Source organism: Rhipicephalus microplus, unplaced genomic scaffold (assembly GCF_043290135.1).
Source record: "Rhipicephalus microplus isolate Deutch F79 unplaced genomic scaffold, USDA_Rmic scaffold_14, whole genome shotgun sequence".
In the NCBI taxonomy this organism is placed as follows: domain Eukaryota; kingdom Metazoa; phylum Arthropoda; class Arachnida; order Ixodida; family Ixodidae; genus Rhipicephalus; species Rhipicephalus microplus.
Genome location: NW_027464587.1, coordinates 21280047 through 21296229, shown reverse-complemented (window position 1 = coordinate 21296229; position 16183 = coordinate 21280047). Strand labels below are relative to the sequence as shown.

At 45.3% G+C, this 16183-nt stretch overlaps 1 protein-coding gene across 1 annotated transcript in view; it reads left to right on the top strand.

Moving 5' to 3' along the window:
• LOC119180682 (cyanocobalamin reductase / alkylcobalamin dealkylase) overlaps positions 1 to 16183 on the top strand; it is an 86087-nt gene that overhangs the window by 52606 nt on the left and 17298 nt on the right. Inside the window, exon 3 of the mRNA XM_037431809.2 lies at positions 10937 to 11095. Coding sequence (XP_037287706.1) covers positions 10937 to 11095 — 159 coding nt within the window. The remainder of the gene's footprint in view (positions 1 to 10936; positions 11096 to 16183) is intronic.

Here is a 16183-nt window from a genome sequence, read left to right as displayed (position 1 = left end):
GAGGAAAAGGCTCCGATAAGTGGCCAAAAAGTGGGCCCACCTGGCAAACTTGATGATAGAGGAGTCCTTTAAACTTCCGCTGATAGATGGCGAGAATGGTTTCCACGATGAGCTAGACAAACCACCAAAAACATAAGAAAGTTACGGAGCCGACGCGAAACACGTCTGCACTCTGTGGCCCCCTAGCGGTGTCTCTCCGCATTTGGAAAAACAATTTTATTTGACAACAAAGTACTAAAACACGAATGCATTCCTGACACAAAAGAGGCAGTACGTTAACATTCATTTTAGCAAGAAATTTCAAAGAATGGCATTGCGAATAGTTCTGCCATATAGTAATACCCAATTGCCAGAGAGATTGCTCCTACGAATCATTTTACGAAGAGAACCCACGTGACGCTATGTGGGCGTTTACAGTGCCTCGCAACCAATGAGACGCTATGTGGGCGTCTACAGTGCCTCTCGCATGCTCATGCATCTTGGCGCAGGGCAGCGCATGCCTCTGATGCACGAGCACGAGCCGGGAAGACAGACATAGTTGTTCAAAAAGGGACACGTAGGCGGAACGCTTTCAGCAGACTCTTCTTTGTGTCATAGCTGCTTTTCTGGGCACAAGTTCGCCCTCAATAAATCATTGTGTGTGTGTTCCCCCTCTTTTATTACGTTGCATTCTGGTGGAAGTTTGGGGTATGATTGGAAGCCCCCTGGGCGCAAGAGAAAGAAGCCCTGACCCTCACCGATTGGAGCCTGGCGAACTTACTCCAGTACACCAGCGTTCAAGCCGCCGCCTCTGAGGTGAGTCACCTGAATTCGGACCACTCCTCACTGCTCCAGCAACATGGGCAGCGGTACCCGCCATTCTCAGAGAAATGACCAATCCAGCTTCAACATCTGAACTCATCGTGTCTCCCCCGTGCTTACCTGAACCCTTTCACAGTGTCGCGCACGAAAATGTGGAAGACTGGCTGGAGCGTTTCGAGCGAGTCGCAAGGACCAATGTCTGGGTTGAGGCGAGGAAATCGGGCCGCGTGAATTTAGCGTTGGAAGATGGAGTGAGACTATGGTTTGAGAACCACGAATGAGCAATATCGACGTGGGAAGACTTTCGGCAGCATTTGCTTGCTGCATATACCAGCACGGATGGCCGGGAAAGGGTAGAAAATGCGCTTTAATCAAGAAACCAATGCACGAACGAGTGTCAGCATGTATATCGAAAACATGTCTCGCCTCTTAAAACGCCTGATCCGAACATGACCGAAGAAAAGAAAGTGCACTATTTGATGCGTGAAGTCAAGCAGGACTTCTTTGCAGGCCTGGTTCGCAATCCTCCATGTACCGTTGCGGAATTTCGCACAGAAGCCTCTATCATAGAAAGAGCACTGCAGTAGCGTGCTCGTCACTAAAATCGGGATGCCGGTAGTGATCCCGCGGACGTCCTTTTGGCAAAGCGAGACAACAGTAATGAGACACTAATGGAGCTGGTGCGTTCTATCATGAAAGAGGAGCTTCGAAACATTCTGCAACCGCAAGTCATGCCGACAGTTTCATCCCTCACATCCGTCATCCGTGATGAAGTTTGGCACGTCATTCTTTAGCCGAAACCAGAAGCGCAACCTTTTCTACTTCAACAACCACTGCAGGAACACCATGTACCAACATACGCAGTCATCATCAGCCTGACTACGTCCACTGCAGGACAAAGGCCTCTCCCATGTTCCGCCAGTTAACCCGGTCCTGTGCTTGCTGCTGCCAATTTATACCCGCAAACTTCTTAATCTCATCTGCCCACCTAACCTTCTGTTTCCCCCCAACCCGCTTCCCTTCTCTGGGAATCCAGTCAGTTACCCTTAATGACCAGCGGTTATCCTGTCTACGCGCTACATGCCCTGCCCATGTCCATTTCTTCTTCTTGATTTCAGCTATGATATCCTTCACCCCCGTTTGTCCCCTAATCCACTCTGCTCTCTTCTTGTCTCTTAAGGTTACACCTACCATTTTTCTTTCCATTGCTCGCTGCGTCGTCCTCAATTTAAGCTGAACCCTCTTTGTAAGTCTCCAGGTTTCTACTCCGTAGCTAAGTACCGGCAAGATACAGCTGTTATATACCTTTCTCTTGAGGGATAGTGGCAATCTACCTGTCATAATTTGAGAGTGCTTGCCGAATGTGCTCCACCCCATTCTTATTCTTCTAGTTACTTCAATCTCGTGGTTCGGCTCCGCGGTTATTACCTGCCCTAAGTAGACATAGTCTTTTACAACTTCAAGTGCACTATTACCTATCTCGAAGCGCTGCTCCTTGCCGATGTTGTTGTACATTACTTTCGTTTTCTGCAGATTAATTTTAAGACCCACCTTTCTGCTCTCCTTGTCTAACTCCGTAATCATGAGTTACGGAGTCATACGCAGTCACTTTACCCCAACTTGCCATGCACAATGCCTCATTCGCGACTCCTGGTGCCCGCCAGTCAGCTTCTCCCAGGTCACCTTTTCTTGGAGAGAGCAGAGACCACAGAAAAGCGATGTGTGGCGCACACCTGACAGGACACCGCTCTGTTTTCACTGCGGAGAAGCTGGACATCTTTACCAACACTGTCCATACCGAAGAGTCGGTCTGCGTGGGTTTTCTGTGTATGCTCCATGCCCGCGTAATGGTGAAAGGCCTATAGAAATAGAGGAGTATCTTTCAAGGCAGGGATCTCCAGCTGCTAGCTTCCAGCACCAGCCAAGATCACCAGCACCAAATCGATATCGATTGCCAAGTCCGCGACGTTCAAGTTCATCACCAATTCACGCCCGCGTCAAGAAAGCTGAAGCCAGCGACCGGGGGGGGGGGGGGGGGCAAGGTCGCTAATGTCCGACAAAGCAAAGATCCTCCGTAAAGGCCCCAAAGCAATGGCGAGCAGAAAACGACGACGAAGATAAGTCAAGAAAAAAATTTTTCAGACTTTCATGTTACAGTGAACGGGTGGGAATTTAACGTATTAGTGGATACGTGTGCTGATTATCCAGTCGTAAGCGATGCAATTGCAAAAGATTTGAAGAAAGTGTTGACGCCATGGAGTGGACCGAAAATACGCATGGCTGGGGCCATCTGATAACATCTCTGGAAAGATGCACCACCAGGATCGGCATTCAGGGTGCTACTTATGTCGCTAATTTCCTAGTTCTGCCAGAATGCCTGAGAGACATAAAAATCAGGATGGATTTCCTGCTAGCTAACGGCGCCATAATAAACCTGTGGAATTCTAGTATTTCCTTCTCGACAAAGCTGGCCATAGACCAGGAGACAGGAAGTTCTGCATTGCGTGTTATCGACGGCGTCGTAACCGTGCCACCGCGATGCAGTGTCTTGGTCGGCGTAAGGAATGACGAGTTTGTCGACTCTGAAGGAATAGTGGTTGGCAATGTCAAGCTGCTGGTAAAGAAAGGCATTCGCATAGCTCAAGGCATTATTCGCTTACGTGGTGGGCTTGCCAACATACTTCTCACCAATTTCCGAAATGAAACTCAGCATGTCGCAAAAGACACTGCCATCGCTTTTCTACACAGCTTTACTGAAGTCACCGACTTATGTAATGTTGCGCCAGAGCCACCTACTTAGGAAACTACGCATGACCTTGGAACATCAGTTTCAATTAGCCGAAGTCTATCGTCAGCCGAGAGGAAAATCCTACAAGACCTCATAGATGTATTCGCAGAATGTTTTTCCACCTTATCAAAAGTACGTCAACCCCTTACAGAGTTTCGCCAAAAGAACGAGAGGTTGTAAAGAGTCAGGGGCAGTAGATGTTGCAGGACGATGTCATTCAGCCATCTACCAGCCCGTGGGCATTGCCGGTAGTCCTTGTGAGAAAAAAAAACATGTTGAGATTTTGTGTAGACTACCAGGAACTAAACAGCGTAACCAAGCGGGATGTATACCCCGTACCGCGTAATGATGACAGATTGGATCGGCTACGGCATGCCAGATATATCTCTTCGCTCAACTTAAAAAGCGAATATTGGCAAATCGAAGTGGATGAAAGAGACCGTGAAAAGACCGCTTTCGTAACCCCGGATGGCTCGTATGAGTTTAAAGCACTACCTTTCTGCCTCTGTTGTGCGCCAGCGACATTCCAGCGCCTGGTGGACAGTGTCCTCACTGGGCTGATGTGGCAGTCATGCCTTGTCTACTTGGACGATGTTGTATTTTCTGCGACGTTTGACCAACACGTAGAGAGACTGCGGTCAGTGCTTCAGGCTATCCAGTCAGCCGGCTTGGCAATCAAACCAAAAAAGTGCCAGTTCGGATGCGACAAGCTTCGTTTTCTGGGACACGTAATCAGCGCCGAAGGTGTTGGCCCTGATCCTGACAAGACTACGACAGTCGCAGGATTCCCAAAGTCCAGGGACAAGAAAGAGGTGCGTCAATTTTCGGGCTTACACTACAGTAGATTTGTAGAAAATTTCTCGAAAATGGCCGAACCTCTAAACAAACTCACAAAAGACGAAGAATCATTCGCTTGGGGTACAAAACAAGAAACAGCTTTCAACGAATTAAAGCAACGTCTGCTAAGCCCATTGATACTTGCCCACTTCGACGAGACCGCTGACACGGAACTCCATACAGACGCAAGCAATATTGGTCTCGGCGCAGTACTTGTACAAAGGCAAAATGGAGAAGAAAAAGTGATAGCTTACGCCAGCCGCACCCTATCAGAAGCTGAAAAAAACTACTCCGCGACAGAAAAAGAGTGTGGTATGGGCTATCAGCAAGTTCAGACCATACCTCCACGGAAGGCCATTCCGTGCCATCAGCGACCACCACTCACTTTGCTTGCTGGCGAACTTAAAAGACCTGTCGGGACCTCTTGTCAGATAGTGCCTCCGACTTCAAGAATACGTCATTACTGTTGTATACTGGTCTGGGCGAAAACACAATGCTGATTCCTTATCACGCTCACCACTTAACTTTACTCCTTCAGAAGAAGACTCGACACTTCTCTGTGTGATGGAAGCCTCAAATATCGCGGAGCATCAACAAGCTTGTAGCGAGAGAGGAAGACGGGATGACGGCCAACGTGGTCGTGTCATTCTCTCGCCACTTTATTATCCAGGGCGATGGCCGAAGCGGAGCGGCGGCGGCTGCCACATCCGAACCGCCAGGCACGTTTGAATAAACCTTCAACAAGTTTGAATAGATCTTCTTGAATCATTCCCCGTGTCTTCATCGGGCAAGAGGTGGATCGTCGTTGCCACCGACTACTTAAAGCGGTACGCTGAAACTGGCTGCCTTGAGCGAGGAACGGCGGCTGAAGCAGCCGAGTTTTTTGTGCACAGCATAGTTTTTCGACATGGCGCCCCAAAGGGCGCCGATCGAGAAGCAGCCTTTACGTTGGAGTTGATGCAGTGTTTGATGATAATGACGAACACCGGTCATAGGAAAAGCACTGCGTATTATCCCAAAACAAATGGGTTAGCGGAACGCCTAAATCGCACGATCGCTGACATGCTGTCGATGTAGGTGGACTTGGAGCATTAAACGTGGTATGAAATCCTGCCTTACGCAACATTCGCCTATAATACGGCCCTCCAAGAGACCACACACGTCACTCCATTACAGCTTGTCTATGATCGCATAGTCAATTCAACTCTCGACACCATGCCCCCAGTCGACAATGACCACTACAAGCCATCCGACATTGACGAATTTCTGCAGAAAGCTGAAGAAGCACGCCAGTTGGCAAGGCACCGAATACGTCAACAAGACTTCAAGGATCCGGACTACTACACAGGGGAGTTAAGTACCAGCCAGGTGATCAAGTATAGATCTGGACATTAATACCACGCCGCGGCCTGTCAGAAAAGCTTCTTCGACGGTACCTTGGTCCATATAAGGTGCTTCGTCGGCTAAGTGACTTAACTTATGCAGTAATCCCTGACGGACAAGAGCGCTCGAAACAGCAAAACCACGCGGAGGTCGTCCACGTTGTCCGCATGAAGCCATACAACGAAAGAGAATTAGGCATCTACCCCCTCGTCAATTAACCTTCCAAATTCACACATCGAGACGATGCGTATTTCGGAGGGTGAGTAATGCCACAGAGATTGCTCCTACGAATCATTTTACGAAGAGAACCAACGGGACGCTATGTGGGCGCCTACAGTGCCTCGCAACCAATGAGATGCTATGTGGGCGTCTGCAGTGCCTTGCAACCAACGAGATGCTATGTGGGCGTCTACAGTGCCTCGCGCGTGCTCATGCATCTTGGTGTAGGGCAGTGCCCGTCTCTGGTGCACGAACAAGAGGCGGGAAGACAGACCTAGATGTTGATCAGAAAGGGACTTGTAGGCGGAACGCTTTTAGCAGATTCTTCTTTGTGTCATAGCTACTTTTTTGGGCACAAGTTCGCCCTCAATAAATCATTGTGTGTGTGTTCTCCCTCTTGTGTTATGTGACAATATAGTAAAGGTCAATGGAAAAGAAAGAAAATGAACATGCAGCCTGACTGCAGAGAGCGGTTCACGCTACAATTTTCTTGCGTCGTGATATCTCCTCAGACACAGTGATAACTTCGTCGACATTGACTTGTGTCCAGTGAATGGACATTAAGGCTAGACTGTTGAGCTGTTCCTCAGCTGTCTGGTTCCTCATACACTTTTTCACTCTTTTCAGCATCACTAGGAGCGTTGCCAATATCTTAAGGAGTGTGTGAACGTTCAGGAAGAGGGCTTTGTCGCGTCCATCCATAGCAGGGAAATTCGACCTCTTGCATGACTTGCCATTTAATTTTCCAGATTCCCATTGACCTTTTAGTGTAAGGATATGAGCTGTTGTCATATTACTTATGTAAAAATCGAAGGCATAGAGTTAATATACAGACTCTAGAGGAAATACTCCTCACAGGGCCGCCCATTCATCAAAACCTATAATCGCTCGGATGTCGCCGTGACGGATTCATACTCGGCTTTCGAGTGATGCCCACTCACACTCGCCACTCCATGTTGCAATAACCCTTGGCATTTTTATCTATTCTATGGATCTCTGTTGGATTGCAGTAAGAGACTGTCATATAATGTCGAGTTGTTGGCTCATGGCAACAAAAAACACGGACGACGAGGCACTGTATAGGACTCACCCGGCACGCAAGCAAACCGGCGCAATCAGCTGCATGCCACACCAGCACGCTCTCAATATTAAAAGGATGATGATACAATCTACTAAACAAATCTAGAAACGCTTTTTTCTACACATAGTAAACTGTATAAATGATCGTTGTATCTTTCTTAAAAGTAGTCGATATAAATGTCATACAATTTTCTTTTGTTTGTAATACGTGAACAGACTTGTTTACATATATTAATGCAACATTTTTAGTGTTTTTTAAGCAATTACCTTTAACAATTTTGTAAAGTATTGTGATGGCAACAATGAGAACATTTCAAGAATTCAGCGCTTTGGTGGCTATAGGTTTTTTGGCCCAGCTTTTTCTCTATAGAGTCAGTTTATTAATTTTATGATTGAAGGCCGGCTGCAAAGATTTAAATATGCCTTTGGAGGCCTGCTTTGGCAACACAATTGCAAATTTTGCAGCGTTTTGTGATGATTTGTAAAGTGCCGTTTGAGGGTAGCTTTCATGTCATCTATGTATGAATTGAACAAGGCTCACCTGTATTACTCTCCCGCTGAATACAATCGTAGTTTAAAACTCGTCTTGCTGCACATGCTGAAGGAAAACACGAAGGTAGACAGGAAGGAGTGCAGTTCTGCTGTTTTCTGTGCTTTTTCCTAAGCTCTTTCCTGTTTTCCACCTCATGTCCTTCAGCTTGCGCAGCAAGTATGAGCCAACTAATCTTGAAAGAAGTATTGAATGGTAGTTTTCATAGTATCTCTGAGTTCCTACCACACGTTTCTCATACATTTTTTCTTGTGAACATGCAAGCTTATTAGCTTGCAATCTTCTTGCTATATACGTATGGCACTCATTAAAAAAAAGAACACAAGGAAAATCAAATCAAACAAACATACGCTGGTGCTTAAATATCTTGCTTGATAGAAAAAATAAGGATGCAGGCTATTATGTCACTGATTGGTTACCTTGTCATTGGTGCTGCAGAACAAGCTACAAAAAAAATTTAGAGTTGTCGCTAGAGGAAAGACACACAGTAGTGAGGTCCATAATGGAACTGGGTACAAATATTAAGAATTTCAGCCCTCTCGAGTATCTTGTGTAAGCACTGCACCTGTTCAAAATCTATTATCTATTTTCTTGAAACTTATTTCGAGAAAATTTTAGGTATTTTTTTATACGTGAACATTTGTAGCTCTTGCTAATTTTCATTTTTTATTAAAACTTGCCACATTTCTTTATCACATTATTAGGCGTGCAGTGAACCGCAATGAGCAAAATTGTGCCAAAAGATTTAATATGGCTGCCTGTTATATAAAGGTGCCCCTCATGCTACCGCATATTTTTTTTGCTTATTTGATTATTATATTAATAATATTGAATAAATCTCATTTGTTTCGGTTCATTGCACAGACCAAAGTTTTTTACATGTGCCTGAAAGAATGAAAATTTTTAAACAACCAGAACTTGAGTCAGGAGTGTTCACGCAAGGCATACTTTTAATGAAATCTTTAATTATGACAAATTAATAAAATATATGACTTGCTTTATAATGCTCACATAAGCCTAAAAAGATGTGCTTCATATTGCAGACATAATTTCTAGCAATTATTGCTTATTTTAGAAAGTTTTTCATCACTTGGCCTCATACCTTGAGCAGCAAGTAAAAATCCAACACATTTGATGATTATCTAGGGAGTCATAAATTCTAATGTCACTTCAGCATGGTAGCCAATACAGATAGAAGCTTTACTGCTATGGCTGACTCTGGAAAGCTAAGCTTTAAGTTGTTCACTGCCTTGTTCGTAGCACAAATTGAGTTTCTGGAGGCATCTCGGCTTTGAGTATCAATCACCAGTATATCTATGTAGCAGATAGTTCTGTGCCTTAGGCGAATGTGCCCCTGCAAACATCTCATAAGCAAGGCAGCTTTCCTTTTACGAAGCTGTTTTCAAGTAATGTTGTGTACCTGCTCACTGTAACCTTCAAAATTGCGCTTTGACATCAAAAGGAAGATCGTGGTGGGGGTCAGATAGGGAAAAAAAGGGGGTGGCATATGCCGCATATTGCATTTTTTTCCTCTTTTTTTTTTTTTCGAGAAATGCCAGTTAAATTTTGCTCTTTGGCCCTGGTTTCCACAGGTGGCCGTCTTGACTATCGTATAGATCTAGCAAGCACTCAGAATTCAGGTTAGAAATCAGCTTGACGCCACTAGACAGGATAGCAAGTGCAGACAGAACACACTCTACTTGCCTGACCGCTTGGATGCAACGCTGCCTCCGGAGCGGCACTGCTCCGTTGCTTTCCTATGTATGGCACCATGACAAGCTGAGTCAGTTATGTGAAACTCGTGAGTTGAAATTCTTTTGCTTCCGCAACGTTTTCACTTGGAGTGGTGTGAGTAATGCTGAAAACGCTAAGTGTACCAGTAGTAGAACAAGTAGAACTCACTGTAGGGCGAGTTGGTGCATGTCCGAATCAAACAGTCACTTTCACGCCAAAATCAGAACCACACAAATAAAGAAAACGCATAAACAGGATGGGCATCTAGTAGAAAGTGTACCAAGTTTAAGGATTGCCAACTTAAAATATCTCGTGCAGGGTGTGAATGTCCTGAATAGATTGTTCGGGCTGCACTCAAAGCCGGCTCAAGTTCAGCTCATGCACTCTAACACTTTAAACTGGTCATTTTGCTATGTGTGTAAAACAACACTGTCATTAGACGCTAAAATCACCACGACACTGGAATACAAAGAAGCAAATAGACAGAACAAGCGCTCATTTCAGACGGGATGCTCATTTTACTTATAGACAGTATGAAGCACCTGGCCTGTCTCTGTATTTTTTCGTATTAGTGCAGTTGGGATTTTGGCACAAACTTGACTAATGGCAGTGTTGTATCTTATACTTGTAGCAAGACTTGCACTTCGTGAAACTTGCTTAGATGAGTGAGGCTTCGTCATTTTATTATGCAGCTCTGTCAACAAGGACGTTATGATAAGCGGGCCCAGTTATCTCAGCAGCAACACGCATGCCGAGTCTTTTTACTAGCACGTGTGGCCATGCTGTTTTGAAGGTAGGCTTTTTTGTTTGCAGGAGCTTCGTCATCTTGTCTCGAGGAGGGCAGCAGCTGAAAGGACTTTGAAATGAGTGGAAAGTGTTCATACCGAACTGCAGCTGAAATATGGGAATAGCGCCCATCTGTCCCTGTGTAGTTTGCAATGCAGTCTGTCGCAGCAGTTACGGTGCTCTGCTGCTTACCTGAAAGTTCGACCTCAGGAGTGGAGGTCACATTTTCATGGAGGCTAGGATGTCAGTGCACATTAAGGAACTGTAGAAATTTCTGGTGCCCTCCGCCAGCACCGTCCCTCACAATCATATCGTGGCCCAGATATTGTCAGTGTACTCACTGGGGCAACAGAAGACAGAAAGTTTTTCAAGTGTTTAACTGATTTTGGTAACTCAGCTCATTCTTGATATGAAAAATTTGTGTGCCAATCGAATCGTGAGGCAGTAAACAGAGGTACTGAGGTCATTTGATGTATTCGGAATAGTTGTTCAAGGGGAAAAGCTTCACGTGTTGAATTTTCTAAAACAAATGCGGTCTCTATTGAAATACTGACGTTACTTTACGGGTCAGTACAGATGATGAAAGTTTTGCTTGTCACATGTGGAACAGTGAGTTGCTTTATTCTTGCTCATTCTAAAGAACCTTGTGGTTGCCTACATATTTCACAAGCTCTGATCTGACGTATTTTTCTTTTTGCTGTGCTCCCACATATTGTCTGCATTTTGCAGTTTTGTAAGCCATTTTGCTTTAACTGCAGGCTTTTCCTAATGATGTGGTGGAGGTCATTCAAGATTTTGAACTACATTCCAATCGACGACCAAAGGTCATCATGCAGACTGCTGGTCATGTGGCCGGTGCTGTGCACTATTACAGCTGTAGGGGCATGCAGTTTGACCAGGAGCTACCACCAAAAAAAGTGAGCTTATTATTATACGCAACCTTTTAAGACGAACGGTGATATGAGTTTGGTGACGTAATTGTCCTGCCATTTACTGGGATTCTAACCCAAACATTCTGCGTGGCAATCGAACATTTTACTACAGTGCCAAACTGGTGCTTAGAACTCCTTATCAAAAAGGTCTTACACGTGCATTATGTCGGCAAAGGAATCTCGTTAACTTATGTAATATGCTGTGGTAGCAGAGTAAAATAACAGCTAAGTGTTGCACGTTGAGAATCGTGTAATGAGTGGGTGGTTTAAAGCTTCTCACCCATTCCCACAGAAGGCTCAGCCGTAATTCTTCATTGTCAGCTACAGCATCAAAAAGAACTCACATAATGTCTTACAGATGTACAGTGGGCACTTTCCGACTTCATAAAAATTATGATTTATGTCAAAGTGGATATTGAAAGGGTTTGCAGCGCGAGCACGAAAGTGCTGAAGGAAAGGTGTTACAGCCAAAAATGGAACGTAGAGAGGGACAACTTTCCTTCAGCACTTCCGTGCTTGAGCTTCAAACCCCTTCAATGTGCACTCTAACCAGCAAGCCCAAATGCCTGTTCTTCCTTAAAGGCAAAGTGGGTACCTTATAAGTGTATTGTAGTTGTATCTTCCTCAAGATAATTTACAAGAGTCTGTAGAAAGGCCACTTTTCCAGGTTTCCCTGGGGCTATGCTGAGTGTTCTGATCGGGCCTACCATTTTTTTATAACACGGTTATAACACAATTTTAAAACATTGCCGGCATGATATAACACAATTGTACTTTAGCCAGATTACTCTCAGGAGTTCATATTATTTTCGTGTCGAAGTAAAATGAATATTTAACTAATAAATGAAGTACCATATTAGCTCGCGTAATGAATGCACTTCTTTTCTCCAAAAATTGGAGCCAAGTTGGGGGTGCATTTATTATGTGGGGCAAATTTCATGAATACTTTTTCGGTGCGAGCAAAAAAATGCGGTAATGCAAGAAAAAGTTTGGTCGCTTAGTCTTTCGCAATTCACATATGCATACACTGTTTGGAAACATCTTCTTCGTTGCACTTCATTCATCTGCCGTGGTTGATGGCGCTATCTTCGGCAAGCTGTCCCCACGCTGCCTGCGCACGGCATAAAAGCGCTTTATGCCTATTTTTTCTCGCAATCATTTAACAGGAACAGTGGTATCTGATGTGATCTCAAGGGGTGCTTAGAATAAGCGTGTGCTACGACGCACTTTGCCAAGTTCGTGGAAACTTTGCATGATAATCGTCACGACGCCGTTGACATTCTACCAAGTAACCAACATTACAGCAAGCTACCATCGAAGCATCAAAACAAACCATCGATCACAAGATTAACGACAAAATGCGGCTGCCGCCTTGCTGCCCACATGAGAAGTTACTGTAGAAAAGGTATAGCTTATATATAGCATTCTTTGAATTACACGCAGATAACAAGCACGAAGAGCGAATTGTAACCAAAGTAAGAATTGGGGGTGCTGCCATGTTGCGGAAATAGTCTGGATCTTTTTTGACGTCAAGCAATTTTTTTTCTGGTTTTACAAAAGCCTGCGACACGATGGCGACAGCGAATCCTGTCGTCGTCGCTCAAATATTACGTGCATGTGACTGGGCCTTAAAGTTTCATATTTGCGGGAAGCGACCATCGGGTGCCGCGGGCAATTTCGTGACCTTCGCTCGCTGTGTGCTTGTCAGTTGCGATGTCTCTACACTGCACTAGCACCGTTCGTGAACACTGCTGTGGCGCACAAATAACTAAAAAAAGACTGGGGATGTGCCGCACACAGGTAAAGAAAAAAAAAGAATATGGCGCGTCACAGCAGGCGAACAGGGGGTTGGAGGAAGCCGAGGTGGCCGAAGGGGTCGGCATAATAAGAAACGGAAGAGATCTAACGGCAAGGATGGAAGTGCTGCGCCAATTGTGCCATTCTGCGCCAATAGAAGTTGCTGCGCCAGACTGCGCATAAACGGCAATTTCGGTGATAATTGTCTATTGGAAGTGTAAGCCTCAAATCTAGCCTATTATTATCGTCGACCGAGCAACACTGAGCGTTGGCTACACCCAGGACAGGACGCAGCTGCATTCATATCCATTGTTGTTCGATCGCGTTGTATCGAAGTGGTATAGCTGTTCTCTGGTTGTATTTCGGTTTGCTACTGCTCGTCTCATAGCAGTTATCGTCATGGTTTCCCCGCCATAGTGGTGGCACCAGCATGAGTAATTGTGAATTAGCTAGTAGTACAGTGAAACCTCACTAGTTTGTACCAGCCGGGAATACGGCTAAACGGCAGTGCGCGCTTACAAGCACAAATGTATATCTCCTGAAACAGGTACAGTTTCAGGGGATATACACAGCAGATGTTGCCAAAAGTACCTGCCAGGAAGTCTTTTCTTGGTTCTGCTAAAGTGCGAAAACTATACTGGGCTGGCACTCCTAGAACGATCGTGTTATAGCACGCAGTGCTCACGCCTAGGAGCATTTCGGCCCGTCCGGGATACATCATGACTGAAATAGCGATAGAACAGACACTATCAGCTTTCCGGGATACATATGTGCGCTTCTATACTGCGATACTAAGCGACAACTGACAGTTTCATTGAAACGCGAAGCGGTTGCGTGGACTTGGAAATTCTTCTGGTTAGTTGCGTGCAGAAGGGGGCCTAGGCTGCCCATGCCGTTGATGTCGGGCAGTTTGCACTACCGTGTGCACAGATTTGCTGAGTGATTTGCTCGTCCCCACTTTGCTCCAGACCGAGTACAGGTGAGCAGAGTAGTGTGTTTATAACTAGCGTGGGGATAATAAACTTCCTCCAAGCAATGTTCGCTGCGATTACCTATACTCCGTTTCACACATTAGTTGTGAAGGGTTTGACGCGAGTAGGTTGTTGCTCCGGGACGTCCGAGCACGCTAGTCTATATTTATTTTACCTTTCTCTTTCCCTTTATGCCAGATAAACAATAAAGTTGTTTCACTCACTCACTTCTTTTTGTTTCAATCCGAGTATTAAATGAACATGTTTTGTATGACAGACACCCACCCACGCATATTTGTGGTAAGCTCGCTAGTACTGAATGTTTAGCGCAAACCATTGCATTTTTTTTTTCACCAGAAATAACTTTGATGGACGATGATGTCTGACCCAAGAAAGCTGCTCTTGAACTAATTCGCGTTGCTTTTTGGTGCTCCGAACTTGCTCCAAAATTACCCTTTTACTGTGCGAAACCTGCTCCAAAACAGCATTATTCCTGCTCTCTGAGCTGCTCCAAAACACTCAAGTCCACTTCCACCTCTGTAATGGGCTAGGAGGTGCCAGGTGTCGGTTAGCTGGGCTGCAGCGGATGAATGCTGGGGGTGCATTCACTATTAGGGGGGGAAAAAATGCAAATTTTGACGACTGAAGATGCGGGGGGGGGGGGGGGGGGGGGCATTTATTATGCGAGTGCATTCATTACGTGAGTAAATACAGTATTAATTACTAATTGGTTTAGGGCGTGTGTGGTAATGTATGCCGCTGCATTAGTTGACTCTCAGGCGACTGATGCGATTCAAATTTGGTCAGGAGGACCTACACACACCCAGCAATCGAATGAAGGGCACATCTCGATTCTGAAGTTTCATGTCAGTTCTCCTTTAAGACAATGAATAGCCTTTGTAATTCCTGCAGCACTTATAATGAGTTCCGACATCAGCGATGTTCAAGAAATGGAATCGGGGTGCATACAGGTTGTTGAAAACCTTAAAACCCCTTGAATTTGAAAAATGCATTTTAAGGCCCTTGAAAGTCCTGGAATTTTTTTCATCCTTGAAAATCCTTGAATTTCCTGAGCACTCCCTATCGACATTGCGACCTCCTTCATGTGGTGGAACAGCATACCTGGCAAGTCTCCAGGATTTTGAACAGTTCTTACGTTTGTACACTTGTCAGGAAAATCATGCGGAAGTTTAAATTTCTGTATATGTGATCTGGCCGCACTGACAAAAATGCAGCCCAATCCAATCCAGGTTTATTGTGACTGAATTTATTGTAAATGAACTTACCAGGTTATTGTAGACGAATTTAAGAGGTGTCCATTTAAATCTACATTTAGCCAAAATTCGGATATTCCGAGCTCTTTTCGCTATCATGGCAAATGGTGTGGTCCTTGCGGTGCCACTGCACATGCTTTGTAATGCGAGCCGCCTCTGGCCGCATTGAAAAAAATGCAGCCCAATCCAATCCAGGTTTTTTTGTGAACCCACCACATTTTATTTTAAATGAATTTAAGAGGTGTTCATCTAAATGTACATTTAGCCAAAATTCAGATGTTTCAAGCTCTTTTCGCTATCGCGGCATGTGGTGTGGTCCTTGCGGTGCCACTGCATATGCTTTGTAACGCGAGACGCCGTTCGTGCCTGCGGTCCGCCCGCAGAAAATACGAAATGCAGCCCGTTGGTGAGCGAGCGAGCTGCAAGCATGTGGCAGTGTTTCCGGGGGCAAACTCTGGTCTAAAACATATTTGGTGCCCATACACTTACGCAATGCCTGCCAACTCCAATAGGGAGCTTTAGAATAGCGTTAGCAGACGTTGTGGGCGCCATATGAGTATTAAAATAGCGTTTGCCTCGCCGCAGCTACACCATAGTCTCGAAACCAGCGCTTTGTGGGCTGCATGCTATTTCTGATTTCCTGCAGGCGGGCCGCAAGCGTTAGTGGAGGCTCGCGTTACGACCATGCACAGTGGCAGCGACCACTCCGGTGCGCTGCTTGTGGCGCCCTATTTTAAAACTCTCTAAAAATGGAAAGAACGCTAAAAGTGTTCTGGCGTTCTTGTCCAAAAGAATTTAGAAACGTTCCTGTCGATGTGGGTACCTTGGCTATACTTTGGCATTAAGTTTTCAGCTGGCCTTAACAAAGGCTTCGACCCGCACTTTCCGGCAGGTGGCTCCGCCATCCCGTTTGTTCACGTGTTTCCCCAGGAAGACATATGCGAGTTCTTTTGGCAGAAATAGATTTTGCTAGCTGTTTTGATGATGCGAAATTTTGAAAGATACAAGTGTGTTCGCTCCCCTTTGATAAT